Source organism: Gavia stellata, chromosome 4 (genome assembly GCF_030936135.1).
Source record: "Gavia stellata isolate bGavSte3 chromosome 4, bGavSte3.hap2, whole genome shotgun sequence".
Classification (NCBI taxonomy): domain Eukaryota; kingdom Metazoa; phylum Chordata; class Aves; order Gaviiformes; family Gaviidae; genus Gavia; species Gavia stellata.
The window spans coordinates 55,695,498-55,711,722 of NC_082597.1; the positions used below are offsets into that span (position 1 = coordinate 55,695,498).

The following is a 16,225-nucleotide window of genomic DNA, read 5'->3' on the forward strand; positions in this document are numbered from 1 at the left end:
TACTTCACTGTGCCTGTCTAGTAATCTGTGGCTTAATTTCTCTCAAAGCTGAAGGCTGCCTGTTTAACTACCCTTCCTATAGCTTTCCGCCATAAATTTGCCAGATCATTTTGAGTTCACTGAATTTCATACTGTGTTCCGTAGCACTGAGTACCATGATGATTGTCGTATGAAAACATACTTTGTGTTTAAACCTGATGAATTCACTTGGTGCTTGATAGTGAAACGTTTCGTGTTCTTCCGCATGCTGCATGTGATTCTGATGCTATCATCTAAATTCAGCCCCTTCCCCAGCTACAGTGTCTTAGCATTCTGTTATTGTACGAAAGCAGTTGATTTTACCTTTAAACATCTTGGTTGGATTACTGGTCCCTTTTTTTGTTCTAATTTCTTTTTTTAAATGAAAGGAGGATAATGGTAGGATGCCCTGATTTATCAGTGATATAATGATGACTTCTGGTTTTGTTCTCTGTTCCTTTTTTCTTAAGTCCCAATTCTTTTTTTGACCATTCTTGATTGTTGAGCAAATACCATAGAACTGCATGTAACAACTCCAGTTGTTCCTGAGCAGCATAACAAATTGGGAGCACAGTGTATTTTTTCCTGTCTGGGTTGTACTTCCTTTCTGTGGATTAGCTTGCTTTTATTGATACTGAATTCAACTGATGATTTATCATACTAAGTTCAGAGCAACTGTGAGGTCTTTCAGTGTTTCTTCAGTTGTCTTTTTTTATTTACCATCCTCAGTAATTTCTGTCATCTCACACACACACGCACCCCCCCTCCCCCCAACTGTTAGCCCTCTCTGTTGCTTTTAAAGATAAATGAATGCACATTCCTCGGTCATTTCACTGATTACTTTCTTTGCCAAAATGAAATATTTATTCCTACCTTTTCTTTCCTAGCCTCTTAAATAAGACATTCATTTGAGTGGACCTTCCCTCTTATCCCATGATAGTTTCTTGTCTTTAAAGATCTTTGGGCCTTCTTTAAACCATTTGAAGTACTGCTTCCTTCTACCAAAATTCTTTCCTGCTCTGGAATATATATTCTTGCGCCTGCTGGTTCTCTCTGCTCTGGAATATATATTCTTGAGCCTGCTGGTTCTGTTCTTTATAACCCAATCTTTATTGCCCAATATAGAGATCAGGTTTACTGGTTTATAGACTCTGCTGTGGCCCTTGGAAGATTCTTCAAAAATTGGCATTGTATTTGCCACCTTCTAGTCCTGTTGGGCAAAGGTTGTTTAAACCTTAGGTTATATGCCACAGTTAATTTGAACTCAAATATGAGTTTTCACAGAATCACAGAATGATAGGGGTTGGAAGGGACCTCTGGAGATTTAGTCCAACACAAGTCCAACTTGTTCCAGTGCTCTACCACCCTCAAAGCAAAGAAGTTCCTTGTCATGTTTAGATGGAACTTTCTATGATGAAGTTTGTGCCTGTTACCTCTTGTCCTGTCACTGGGCACCACTGAAAAAAGACTGGCCCCATCCTCCTGGCACCCAACCCCTTAAGTATTTATAAGCATTAATAAGATTCCCCCCTCAGTCTTCTCTTCTCCAGACTAAAAAGAGCCAAGTCCCTCAGCCTTTCCTCATAAGAAAGGTGTTCTAGTCCCCTAATCATCTTCATAGCCCTTTGCTGTACCCTCTCCAGCAGTTCCCTGTCCTTCTTGAACTGGGGAGCCCAGAACTAGACACAGTACTCCAGATGCGGCCTCACCAGGGCAGAGTAGAGGGGGAGGACAACCTCCCTCAGCCCACTAGCCACACTCTTCTTGATGCACCCCAGGATGCCGTTGGCCTTCTTGGCCGCAAGGGCACATTGCTGGCTCGTGGTCATCCTGTTGTCCACCAGGACTCCCAGGTCCCTTTCCACAGAGCTGCTCTCCAGCAGGTCAGCCCCTGACCTGTACTGATGCATGGGGTTATTCCACCCCAGGTGCAGTACCCTACGCTTGCCTTTGTTGAATTTCATAAGGTTCCTATTTGCCCAACTCTCCAGCCTGTCCAAGTCACGCTGAATGGCGACATAGCCTTCCGGTGTGTCCGCCACTCCTTGCAGTTTTGTGTCATCAGCAAACTTGCTGAGGGCACACTCTATCCCTTCATCCAGGTCATTGGTGAATATACTGAACAGGACTGGACCCAGTACTGACCCCTGGGGAACACCACTTATTACAGACCTCCAACTAGACCCTGTGCCACTAATCACAACCCTCTGAGCTCTATTTTCCGAATACTTGCATGAGTACTATTTACAGCCTCAGGAACTAGACATCTTAATTTGATCTAGTATCATGACTGCTTATGTTTTGGGACAGAAAGGTTGGAGGAACTCTTTTGGGAAAGGTGAAAAACTTCACTGGTAAAACCTCCCTGAACTGCTGCACAGTAAACACTGATGCAGATAATCCCTTCAGTCCTTCTACTGTCTTGCATCCTTAACATCTTGGTCATATGGATTTGCAACGTATTTCCTTAAACATAACTGGGTAGAACCAGGCCTGAAGGAAATTCTCTAACTATACATACAGTGGTTCAGATATTTTCATATGTCTGAATACAGGTTATTACTTTAATGCTGCTTTTAATCATTTGGCTATTATGAGACTTCTTTTTTGTTATTAACTCTGTTCCATATCTGCACTATATTTTTATGAATAACAGGCAGTCAGAATGTATTGAGAATTTTGAAAATTTTTTCAATCCCCATACACTGAAATCATAGAATCATAGATTAGCCAGTGCTGCAAAAGGATTTTGGACTCACAAACAAGGATGGTGATGGTTACTTGGGCTTAGCAAGAGATGTGGTACAGAGGTGGATTGCATTACACATTAGTGAGATCAGTAGAGGTAAAGTATAGTTTATGTAGCATTCTTCAGACAGCCTGCTGGCGCCTCAGTTAGAATCATGTGAATTACATAAGCTTTTGCACTGGATTTTAAACAGAATTCTTAAGTACTACCTTTATCTTTCTAAGATTTTTTTTTCCTTCTCTCATCCAAGCTTTTTTAAAAAAGAAAAAAAAAAGTACTGCATGTTTTGGGAATGCGCAGTCATTCAGATGTTTTACCAGATGAGTGTTTGTAGGGGGATGATAGGACTGATAGGAAAAGTTAAGAATACTTAGCTTGGAAACCTGAATTAAAAACGGAACTCACTTTTGAGGTTTTCCTCCTAGGAATATTGCATTTATTTGTTTAATTACACCTGAGAGATTACTGTTCGCTTGCAAGAGCACGTGCTTTACTTAATTACAAGCTTGAATTCTTGCAAAATATTGTTAAAATGGAGGTGTTCAGATACTTACGCTGCTCATAAAAGAGCAAGGATGAAACCTCTTTTGAACAGTGTGTACTCATAGTAACAAGTGGGTTGTGATGTTTGGATGTCACAACTGAAAAGACTCAGTCTAAACATGCTTAGAACTGTGGAGTACAGGCAGAGAAGCTTCAGGAGCAAGTCTTCTTGAATTCATGGAAGAACACTGGTTACCACTTTAATGAAGGTAATGTCTTTTGGATAATTTTCTCTTAAGACTTTTATATTGACAATATATGGGAGTCAGAAAACTAGGCCTTGTATCTTAAGCAGATTCCCATTTGTATAACTAAGTTTAGATTCCTTCAGTGTTTGTATTGGGTGTGAGTTTTATTGTTAGGTCAAGTAAAAACTTTCACATGAGAAAAGCATAGGTTAAAATGAAGTTTACTGTCTCCTGGAGGTAAGTGAGCCCACAGTCTGTGATGCAGCTTCTGGCTTTAAGTTACTCAAGTAACCATTTCATGTCCAGTCCTATCAACTGAGGTGACGGCTTTTGCATTTCAAAGGATTTTATCTTAATATGTTTTTCTTCAGTATGTTATATGAATGCTGTAACATCTTGAAAACTCATAGACACCGTATCTGCAAGTACCAGATCAGTATTTTTCTCTTTTGACTTAGGCTTCACTTTTCCGTAGATAAGCAATCCGTCTTGTGTGGGGAAACACTTTATTGAATGCTACACTATCAGTATTTTCCTTTGTAACAACTCTGTAATATACTGAAAAACTTAGCACTTTCTAAATTATCCCAGTCCTTCTATCACTAACAGTCCTGTCGCTGTTTCAGAAACATAGGACAGTGAAACATCTCTAAATAGGAAATGTTAGGAAGATCTCAGTCATGCAGAAACCAGGTGGCTAGTGAATATCTTTCAAGGACAACTCTGGTGAGGCTATAGTAAAGCATGTTTGCCAGAACTCATTTCTGTGTGAAAGTTTGTATTAGTCATCTAGACCATCTTCAAGGAAGCATCCAAGAAGGCAAACCTGCAGATTCCCTGAATGACCATCCCTTCAATGCCTTATGTTTTGTAGACTTTAGTACATTGCTTCCCCATTTCCCAAATGATATAATGCTTGCTTTGTTTTCAGGGTGGAAAGCCCCACAAACATCGGAAGGATCGCCTGCAGGATCTAATTGATATAGGTTATGGTTATGACGAAACAGACCCTTTCATTGATAATTCTGAAGCGGTAAGTAAGCCTCATCAAAGCAGCAACAATAAATAAGATAATGCTTTATTTTTTTGATAAAGAAGAAAGGTAAGGGAAGATACTTTGTGCCTCTGTATAACTGGTATGGATCTAAAGGGCATGCTACTCTGGGAATCCAACAAATCATTGTATTTGTAGTCTCATTCAGGTATCATTATGCACTGCAAGAATTAAGCTATTGCTATATCACATAATTTTCCAGCTTTAAAAATTGATTATTTTTATTTGTGCCCTTCATTTACCGTGGACTGAAATTACACTGTCTGTTTAGTTTCTTGTACTAGCTATCTGGATTATTAATAGATTACTGGTGTTAGATTTCCTGCATTGGATCAGGATGCAATTCTGCTCTTAAAAAACAGTAAGAATAGGATGGTTATTGTAAGCATTCAGCAAATACATCTGAAAAAATTGAGATAAAACAGCTTGGTTAAACAGCAGGATATTACAGCTTATTTTGTATTAATATTTTTGAGAAATTAAAACACATCTCGAGGTAAAAGAAAAAGGTACTAGTTAGGTGCAGGTGATATCAGGAGGTTTATAAGAGGGCATTTGAAGATATCTTAGAGGAGATCCATGAAGTTATGAAAATGAGGAAGAAGCTTGGAAGAGAGTGGATGATATAAAGCTTGGAGACCTCCTATAATTCTCCTTTATTAGACGTCAGAAGGAAGTAAGTGTGCTGTTTAGTCAAGTAAAAACAAAAAACCCAACAAAAACCACCTGACACATTAGCTAGCTTTCAGTTTCCTCCACTGCTGAGTGACACTGGACAAAGCAGCAATGATCTGCTGCTCTGAAGAGGAGGGAGCTAAAAGTCTGAGTGAGAGAGGAAAGATAACGAAAAGGAGTTGCGAGAAAAGAGTAAGAAAAGCACAGAAGTGAAGTGCATTGCTTAGCATGCATCATGTTGAGTCTTCATTTGAATGTGGTAGTAGATTTGGGAAATTACAAAACATTGTAAAGAGCTTCTGTGAACACTGAGCTGTGAGGTTTCTAGCATATGGATATTGCTCTTAAGAACTGTGTGAGGTGCACAGAAGGCATGCTGCAGAACTGATACCTTGAGAAAAAGAAGTTTAGCTGTTAACTACAGTGGATAGCAGGCTGAGCTCATCTGTGTCTGTTAGTTTTGAAGTAGGTCTGATCGCACGTCAACAAGTTGCATGGAAAATGAGTTTGTTGTAGATGCTTATTGTAGCTTGTATTAATTTGTCCTTTTTCGTGGTCTAGATAAAAATTTTAGTTGAACTTGCCAATATTAAATTGTCCTATCAGTATCCCTCAACTTTTGTGCTGCTGGAACAATATTGGGGCCTAAGCCTTGGTATGTTCTTTCCAAAAGTGAGATTCTGATCTTCAGCTCAGTAACAACAGATGTGCTTCACTTCTGCTGAGAAACCACTTGAACCTATAGGCCTAACTGGTTTCTTCTCACTGTTGCTTAAGTTAACCATCCTCAGTTTAGAAACTTTATGATACAGGACCCAAGTTGTATCTTTGTTTTTCTGGATTTATTGTGACCGATCACAGATCTGATGCGTGATTTGGATAACTTTCAGTACTCTTAGTAGAGGTCTCTATCAAAGATGTATGTGAGTCTAGCAGGGTTGAACACTCACTGGTGTATTAGTGCTTCTCATAGTGCCTCCTTCCAGTGCTGTTCTTGTTACCAGCAGCAGATCCGTTAGATTTGCAGGACCATTTATTTCTGATATCTCTTGCCAGACTCCTTGCAAGAGCATACAAAAGGCAGTTGTTAGAGGACCAGATGGTTGTATCATGTGGTAGCTGTGCAAGCTACTGGGGAGAATGGTGTATTCTTTAAAGATTGCTCTCTTGAACAAATCATTATGCCTTGTGTCTGCATTACAAATACAGACTAGTGAGAGGCCATCTCTGTTTTGCTTTTATCTCCATTTCTGCATAGAAAAGAAAAAAAAAGTACTATGTGCCAGCTGCAGTCTAAGTTTCTGTTGCAGAGCTTAAGGGTCCTGTAATGTAGGAGTTAAGTTCAACAAAATCTCTCATTCTATCTCAGCTGCAAATGGGAAGTGTTCAGAAAGAAAAATCTACGTGTCTGGCTTGCTCATCTTCTTTGTAACCAGCTATTAAATCACTGTGTACCCTGAGAAATGTCAGAGCCAGGCCTAGCCTGGACTTCCTTTTGGAAGATACACTTTCTTTACACATAAAAAGCTATAATATCCTGGGCACAAACACTTGAAAAATGAGTATGAGTGCCTCTTGAATTGCTCCAGGATTGGCGTCCTGTTGTGTCTCTCTATCCCAGAAAAAAATAATTGAAAGCTTCCTTAGAATTTTAGTCCTTTTTCTTGTCACAGGTGTGAAAGAAATACTGAGCTTTTTGGCACTGAAACAGGTTTATTCCATAGCTTTAGAGATATTTTCCTTCTAAAAACAGATTTTGAGGTAATGCCATCAAATATTATTCAAGAAATCAAACCAATAAAACTCTAAGCCTGTTTTTAGCAGGCATTGTAATTGAGTTAAAGAATTCTGCTTCCTTTGGATTCATTTCCAATTAAGCAATTTTGTACATGTAACATAGATGCATATATAACAAATAGCATATGTAACAGAGCATTTGGGTCCTCCAGGGATCCAGGAAGGCAGTTGTTCTGCTTGTTTCTTTGAGGGCAGGGATCTGGGTCAAGTGCAGGGAATCTGCTAATGACATGATTCTCGGGTAATGGATTTTAATGGGGCTGGAGTACGGACAGGTACAGGACATGCTTTTCTGGAGGAAGATTCTTGGAAAATGCTGATAGACGGGAGGTTCTCCTCAGCAAAGAGATTTTATTTTTTCCTCTCAGACACCTCAAAGGGCACTGGTACCTGCCCTTATGAAGTAGGGTAAATTTTGGGCTGCTTGGTAGGCTAGATTGCCATTGTTTACCTTCTATGAAAATGAAAACAATGCATAAGATTCTTACAGATTTGCTTTCATTGTTTCCTCTGGAAAGAATCAGTACTTTCCTACAGCGTAGTAAAGACTTTAGCAGCATGGCTGCATTAAGACCATCAAAGTCCTTGTCGCTACTGAACACAGAAAAGTAAGGGCTCCTGAAGAGCAATTTAGTGGACTCAGATATGAAGCCAACTAAAGGAAAGTATTGGAGAAAGGGTAATACGTACCCAAGAACCTAAGTGACAGAGTCAATTCCTACCTCCCATCTTCCTTCAGACTTGTCTCCTCTTACAGGAATAAGTACATAGTAACAGGTTGCTGTTTGTGTTGGATGTATCTGGTACATATGCTGTTCAGTCTTTTACCTTGCTGTCCTCTTTGGAAAATTTTCACCTGGTCCTGTTTGGAAGAAGTGGCTTTTCCACTCTGAATGCCATTACAGGCAAGTGGGAAATCCATGCTTCAGTCTATACAGTGGATATTTTTGGGTTGAGCATTTTGACTGTAGTCAGTGGGTCGTGAACTCTTCATTCCAGAAGAAAAATGTAGATCAAGACCATCTTACTATTGTTTCTAACCACTATATAGTGGTTAGTCTGATGGCAAGTCCTAATCTTTGCTTATCTTAATGGACCTCTGTGGTAGTAATAAACAAAATGTTCATAACCTGCAAAGAAAGCTGTCCTTCGTCAGTGTTTCCACTACTTTCATGTTGAAAATAGGTTTTCCTATAGTGTAAACCGGCCCAGAACTACATTCTTTGTGGAATGGTATTCCTGTAGACTTCTGCTTCCCCCCTGTTCTTCCTGCATGCACACATATGCATACAGGTGCATATTAGCCTGGTTTGGCTGGACTACTTGCTCTTGTGATGACCTCTGAATATTTGGTTGAATACCTTCCTGACAATGTAAGCTTTATATAGATAGAGATTCCAGGGGAGTACAGTGCTCTCTGAGCTTTCTGCTGTATAATATAGAACAGGGATCGGAAGTAATACATGGTGCTTAGTAAAAAGTATGCAATTTTCTCTTCCTCAGAGGTAATAAGACTCGTACATCCAAAACAAAGACCAGCTAGCACCTTCCCCTGTGTTGGGTAGATGAACACAAAGGAAGAACCATCCACGTAGAAATCTGTAGCTGTCTTTTGAAGCAGTGTTACCAGGTAGCCACACTGACAGGAACTGAAGCAAAACAGAATGCCAAGAGCAATGCGAAGTGTGCAGTTCAGTATTTTGGACACCCAGGCCGTATGTCAGTATTTAACCTAGTCTACTATATTCCACAGCAGCCTTCTAAACACTGATGTAAGAGTCCTGTGCTGCTGGGTAGAGAAAACTAGCCTACCAATGGCTTCTCATACATGGAAAGTTTCTCCAAAACAGGTACTTCAACTTAAAGGAAAACCTTGTTTTCTTTAGTTACATCTTGCCTCAGGAGCTCAGACCCTCTTAAAAGACAGCCTTTCAAGGATTGTGTGTTGATCTTAGTAATTCCAAACACACTGGAAAAAGAGTTGCTCTTTTTCTGTCCGGGTTCCCTAGAATACTTTTCCATAATTTAAGGACTTAGTTTTTGCAAAAGTTCTGTGTCATGATACAGATGCATTTTCATGTGTTTTCAGGTTAAAATTGGTTTACTTCGTCTTGTAATCTCCAGGCTTATTAAGTGTGATAGATTTAATAGCCTTTTCTCTCCCACCCTGGCTTCCCCTCAAGAGTTCCTGCTGTTGTGATCTAAAACTTGAAGCTGATGGATTGCCAGTAACAGCATCTTGCTCAAGACTCTTGAATATCTGAGATGCTTTTTCCCAGTGAGAATGGTATCTGTTTAGGGAATGGCAGAGCTCAGTGTGCCAACAGTCATGAATGGTATCTACTTGGGGTATGGCAGAGCTCAATGTGCTGATGGTAATTTTTACCTTTTTTGTGGGGTTCAGGGACAGATGTTGTTTTAGGCCAATTTGATGTTGTTCTCTCATCCTTCATACTCAAAGAAGCTTGCTTTATGCATAGCTATGGAGAGCAGAGCAGTGTTGTTGCTTGAGAATGTTAGAGGCATATAGAGAAAAATGCTCAATAGGATCTGTTATTAAACATACTTTCATGTTGGATTTGAGGGATAAATTTAACATTGCTGCATTTTTTCACATGGAAAAAGCTGCCTTTGTAGACCTCTATCAGAAACCTCATCCACACTGAATATGTGAGGGTACATTAAAGCTTTTTGAAAGACACTCGCTACTAACTGTTTCATTGGGTACAGATTTGTGTCTTTATATTACTGGTCTGTCTGTCTTGTTCATTGTCACTTTGCCCAGTCTTGGAAATTCTGTGGTTGGAGAATAGTTCTCACTTAGCTGAGTTCACCATGTCACCTTTAATAAAAGAGGTCTTCCATGATTCCCAGGTGTCTTCAGGGTAGATCTGCCAGTTGCTACCTGACATGTCATATGCATTTGAGTGAATACAAGGGCAAATTTCAATTAGGAGATTCTTTCTTTGCTTTTTATCCCTCCTCACCCCAAGATAAATAAAGGTATAAAGTGGAGTACCAAACAAATAAAGCAGATACTATTCTGCTTAATGAAGAACAGAGATGTTTAAACTATATACCCAGCAGTCCTCTAGTACAAGAACCATTATAGCTAGAGGGACAAAGGTAGTTGAATTTGCAGAACAAGTCTAATGTTTGTTAAAGCAATAGTAATGTTCTCTCTGCAAAATCTATCCTTTTTAGGAAGGAATAAGTAATTTCTTAAATAATTTTTTAATCCTGTGTTCTGGCCTAGGTTTCAACCAGGTAGTTTAGGACTGGTCATGTATTTAATGACCTCAGTGGGACAACTGGGAAACTGAAAACTCAGCATCTGCATAGGTACTTGAAAAAACCTGAGACTTATATCTGGCCTTTGTAGTACCATTGTTTAAATTTGTGTACATAAGAACGTAGGAGTAAGAAATAATTAAGAAATAGTAATGATAATAGGTGTAGCAACTTCTTGCTTTTTGTGAAGAGCACAAAATCACTTTTCAAAGTAATACGAGCTACTAGAGGGGTTGATCATGGCCTAGGATCAACTATTCTTCATGAGTAGATGAATTTATTTAAGCAGCACAAGCAATTTAAGTGCTTTCCAAAAAATATACCAACAGTATGATTACTAATAAAGGGGGGTTTATAACATGCCAAAATAACAAATCTTTAAGAGCATTTTTCTTTAAGTGTCATATATGGTAAGTCTCTTCATGTTAAATGAATGGAAAAGGGAAGCGTAACTTTGTTCTACAGAATCTTCTACTAATTCTGTAACATGAAACCTGGGGAGGTTAAGTAATACACTGCATATTTATTTGTAATAAAAACACTGAACTGTATTTTCAGTGTGGGTCAGAGCTCAATCTCTGAAAGAATTGAGTTGGAACAGATAAAGGTAGTCACATGAGTGGTCATACATTTTATAACTTAGGCTGAAATATTTTCAAGCCGATAAGAATGTCATCGTGTTGCATGGAAGGTGAGAACAAAACAGGGAGATTATATATATACACACACACGCACATACGTACTTCTCTCAAGGTGCTCTGGTAGGCTGACAGACTTGCAATATACTGACTACTAAACTAGGATTCTCCTAGGAGACTATCCTAGTCTAGACTATCCTGAGCCAGGTATTATGTCTTTATGTAATAGTCTGTTGTGCTTTGCCAGCTGTCCTTTGCCCCAGGATTTAAAAAAAAACAAACCAACTTGCCTATGCATTTTGGAAGAGGAACCTTCTTTACCATGGGAAAGCTCCTTCTGCTTGCTTTTTGATGTCATCTTGTATTAGAAAAGCAATGTATTGTTCCCCCTTAACCTTGTTCAGGATTTCATTGTGTATTCTATCATGCTATTTTTCAGAGAGATAGTTCTGTTTTTTCATTTGAAAACTTATTGTTAAAGGATGGCAAAACCAAAGAGTGCATTTCAGTTCTTTGTGTCTTTAAGAAGCATAGAGATCAATTAACTATGTTTGTTTGAAGTACCTTGAAGTATGTAGTGAACTGTATGGATATTCAGTCCATTTGACTGAAGCAACCATATTCAACATAACTTTAGTAGTTTGACTTTATTCAGTGGGTTAATGATGATCAAAAATACACAGCTCCCCTCCCCAAGCTGGTTAGAGCCATCTCAAAAATAAACTGAACAAGGAACAAAAATGATCCCTGCTTATCTTTTATCTAAATAATACTAGTTTCACAACAAATAATGTACAGGCTACTTTTCTTAAAACACTTGAACATGTTTGCAGCAAATCTCTCATGCCTAAACATTTAATTAGATTAATGGCACTAGAAGCACAGTAATGTAGCTCAAGGACAATAGTTGAAAGAACGATATTATTCTGTTTGCATCTCGTACTGCCCTAACCTCACCAATACGGTTCACACCCTTTCAGCTCAAAAGGGAAATGCCTGCTCTATCTATTAAGCACTGTGGATAATAATTTCTTTTCTTTCCCTTTCATCTTCCTTGTATGTAATGAAGCTGGTTCTGAGGGCTGCAGAAAACAATCAGATTTATCTGAAATTCTCACCCAGCCTCCACTCTCAAGTTTCATTTGCACCTCCTTCTTTGCATGATCGTCGTGGTCTCTTAAGATGAATGACAAGTCCACAACTAAGCCACTTGGCTTTCATTTTGTCCAATTTTATCTTGCTTTCTTGCACTAGTCTTTCGTATTATCTTAGGGTATTTCATAGATCCTGTCACCACTTTTCCTTTCCCTTTCTGTCTTTCTGTACTGCTTGTTAAGCCTTCCATTCCAGGAACATAAAAGGTGATGACTCATGGAAATCTCGAACTACTTATTCAGATCAAATCCACATAGGTCTCCAGTTCAGGGTCTTTCACCAGCTTCCTTGTTGAAGAACACGTTCACTGTTTTCCTCTTCAAGATAACTCTTCTTCCTGTCTTAATGCTTTTGGTAGCCTAGACTTTTTGGTTCTTAAACCATTTTATCTTCAGTATATTTTGCATGGCATGCAGGGAGAAAGGAAATAAGCTGGTAGCTGACACTCCAAGCGAAGTGGCACTGTGTGTGTTCCCTTCATGCAGGTGATCTCAAGTCTTCAGTTAATGTTATGGCAGTTAAAACTGCCTACTAATTTATTCAGCCTGTTTAATTTTGTCTTAACAGACATGCAGTGGAAGGTCTACTGGTTCAAACTTTGAAATAACAAACACATTGTTTCCTTCTCAAGTATCTTACTTAATTCTTAATCATTTGTCTGTGCTACCAAACACTTACTGCTTGCAGCTGTAACTCAAAATCGACTTTCTCCTCTGCCAGAGTGCATACCTCTGAGGTATGTCAAAATCCCACCCTTTCTTTCAGAAGAAGGGCAGAAATTGATTCTTAGTCATTGCACTGTTATTGTGTTTTTCTGGTACTTCTTTAACACTTTCTAGGTACTGTAAATGCTTCTTCCTTATCTTTTGTTGGCAGGTATGTGTCTCAGGCATTCTGTTTTTATGCTTCCAGACAGACTGTAGCTTCCAGAATTTTATTTGTTCCTTAAGTTCACCATCTTACCATTTTCAGTGTTCGAAAACTAAGACCGGTAGTTCGAATTTGGAGTAGTTCAGGACAACATTGTCCTTCTACGTAGTGATAACTGCATTGTCAAGGCAACCCTCCTTCAGTTCTCTTGCAAATAACTAACATGGCTTGCTGCTTTGATACTTATGCATAGAGCTAGAATGCATCTATTCATCCTCTAAGCATTTTTGAGAGCTTGCTGTTAACAAGATATTTCCTACAGATTAACAGTTTTCTGGTAATACTTGAGGGAGAATGTCACTCCGAAGAGGCTGCTGGTCATGAAATAATAGAATTATCTTCCATTATACTTAATATTGACCGCTTTTCTTAAGTCTTTTAGATTTTTGAGACACAGCTTTGTAATTCTGACTTGGAAATTCCTTTGTAAATATGAAGTGCCTTTCAAAATAGAATCATAAAATTGTTTAGGTTGGAAAAGACCTGTAAGATCATCAAGTTCAACCGTTAACCTAACACTGCTAAGTTCACCACTAAACCATGTCCCTAAGCGCCTCATCCATACATCTTTTAAATACCTCCAGGGATGGTGATTCCACCACCTCCCTGGGCAGCCTGTTCCAATGTCTGACAACCCTTTCAGTGAAGAAATTTGTCCTAATATACAATCTAAACCTCCCCTGGTGCAACTTGAGGCCAGGAGGAGTAGGGAGGTGATCGTGCCCCTGTACTCGGTGCTAGTGAGGCCGCACCTCGAATACAGTGTTCAGTTTTGGGCCCCTCACTACAAGAAGGACATTGAGGAGGTGCTAGAGCGTGTCCAGAGAAGGGCAGTGAAGCTGGTGAGGGGTCTGGAGCACAAGTCTTATGAGGAGCGGCTGAGGGAACTGGGGTTGTTCAGTCTGGAGAAGAGGAGGCTGAGGGGAGAGCTTATCACTCTCTACAATTACCTGAAAGGGGGTTGCAGAGAGGTGGGTGTTGGTCTCTTCTCCCATGTAACTAGCAACAGGACAAAAGGAAATGGCCTCAAGTTGCTCCAGGGGAGGTTCAGGCTGGATATTAGGAAAAAATTCTTTACTGAGAGAGTGGTGAGACACTGGAATAAGCTGCCTAGGGAAGAGGTGGAGTCGTCATCACTGGAGGTGTTCAAGGAACGTGTGGACGAGGCATTGTGGGACATAGTTTAATGGGCATGATGGTGTTAGTTGATGGTTGGACTTGATGATCTTACAGGTCCTTTCCAACCTTAGTGATTCTGTGATTTCCTCTTGTCCTGTCGCTAGTCACTTGGGAGAAAAGACCAACACCCACCTCTCTACAAACTCCTTTCAGGTAGTTGTAGAGAGTGATAAGGTCTCCCTTCAGCCTCCTCTTCTCCAGGCTAAACAATCCCAGTTCTTTCAACTGCTCCTCATAAGACTTGTGCTCCAGACCCTTAACCAGCTTCACTGCCCTTCGTTGGATGCGCTCTGGCACCTCAATGTCCTTCTTGTAGTGAGGGGCCCAAAACTGAACACAGTATCCGAGGTGCGGCCTCACCAGTGCTGACTACAGGGGCACGATCACCTCCCTACTCCTGCTGGCCACACTATTTCTGATACAGGCCAGGATGCCGTTGGCCTTCTTGGCCACCTGGGCACACTGCTGGCTCATATTCAGCCGGCTGTCAACCAACACCCCCAGGTCCTTTTCTGCAGGGGAGCTTTCCAGCCACTCGTCCCCAAACCTGTAGTGTTGCCTGGGGTTGTTGTGGCCAAAGTGCAGGACCCGGCACTTGGCCTTGTTGAACCTCATACAATTGGCCTGGGCCCATCGATCCAGCCTGTCCAGATCCCTCTGCAGAGCCTTCCAACCCTCCAGCAGATCAACACTCCCACCCAACTTGGTGTCGTTTGCAAACTTGCTGAGGGAGCACTCAATCCCCTCATCCAGATTGTTGATAAAGACATTAACACAACTGGCCCCAATACTGACCCCTGGGGAATAATGCTTGTGACCTGCTGCCAACTGCATTTAACTCCATTCATCACAACCCTTTGGGCCTGGCCATCCAGCCAGTTTTTTACCCAGCAAAGAGTATACCTGTCCAAGCTGTGAGCAGCCAGTTTTTTCAGGAGAATGCTGGGGGAAATGGTGTCGAAGGCTTTACTAAAGTCCAGGTAGACAACATTGACAGCCTTTCCCTCATCCACTAGGCGGGTCAACTTTGTCATAGAAGGAGATCAGGTTAGTCAGGCAGGACCTGCCTTTCATAAACCCATGCTGACTGGGCCTGATCACCTGGTTGTCCTGTATGTGCTGCATGATGGCACTCAAGATGTTCTGCTCCATAATCTTCCCCAGCACTGAGGTCAGGCTGACAGGCCTGTAGTTTCCTGGATGCTCCTTCCGGCCCTTCTTGAAGATGGATGTCACATTTGCTAACCTTCAGTCAACTGGGACCTCCCTGGTTAGCCAGTAGATTCTGGTAGATGATGGAAAGTGGCTTGGTGAGCACTTCCGCCAGCTCCCTCAGTGCCCTTGGGTGGATCCCATCTGGTCCCATAGTCTTGTGTGTGTCTTAAGTGGTGTAGCAGGTTGCTAACCTTTTCCGCTTGGATTGTATGTGTAAGTGTATATAAGAGTTTGAAACCTTTCATGGTTTTAAAACTGTCTAAACAGAGTGAGAAACAAAACAAGTCCTGGCATTGTGGTATTTGTATAAGAGGTAATGTCTTATTCAACACCTAAAATTAGAAATATGCTAACAGATACTGTGGCTAAGTTTGTCATGTCTGGGATAGCATTTTTAACAAAAGAAAACGTCAGAGAACTTTGTAAGAGAAGTAGGTTTTTGAGCAGGGCATTGTGGTTAGAGCTGGTACTAAATGTAGTGTGTGTCAGAATGTCTTAACATGTCAAGTGCACTGCAGAGACTGGTATTAGTGAAAACTGTGGTAGTTTAAAAGTTTTGGGGGTTTTTCTTCCTTCGGGGATGGAGGGGGAAATGCCTCTCTGCCAACCGTCATTTCCTTCAGAAAGCACTACTTTTAATGCTGTGAAGTCCTGCCTTTTATTCCAAAAAAAGGGCATTGTTTTGAAAGTAGAAAGGTTATCCAGTGATATTCATGTCCTGTGCCTTGGCCAATAAGTTTTCAATAGCATTACTATGCTGTTTCTATTCTAGCAAGCTGTGCTGTGTACTTGT

The 16,225-nt window shown here is 40.5% G+C and overlaps 1 protein-coding gene across 1 annotated transcript in view; it reads left to right on the forward strand.

Moving 5' to 3' along the window:
• UBN2 (ubinuclein 2) overlaps nt 1–16,225 on the forward strand; it is a 50,284-nt gene that overhangs the window by 7,720 nt on the left and 26,339 nt on the right. Inside the window, 1 exon segment of the mRNA XM_059815971.1 lies at nt 4,430–4,531. Coding sequence (XP_059671954.1) covers nt 4,430–4,531 — 102 coding nt within the window.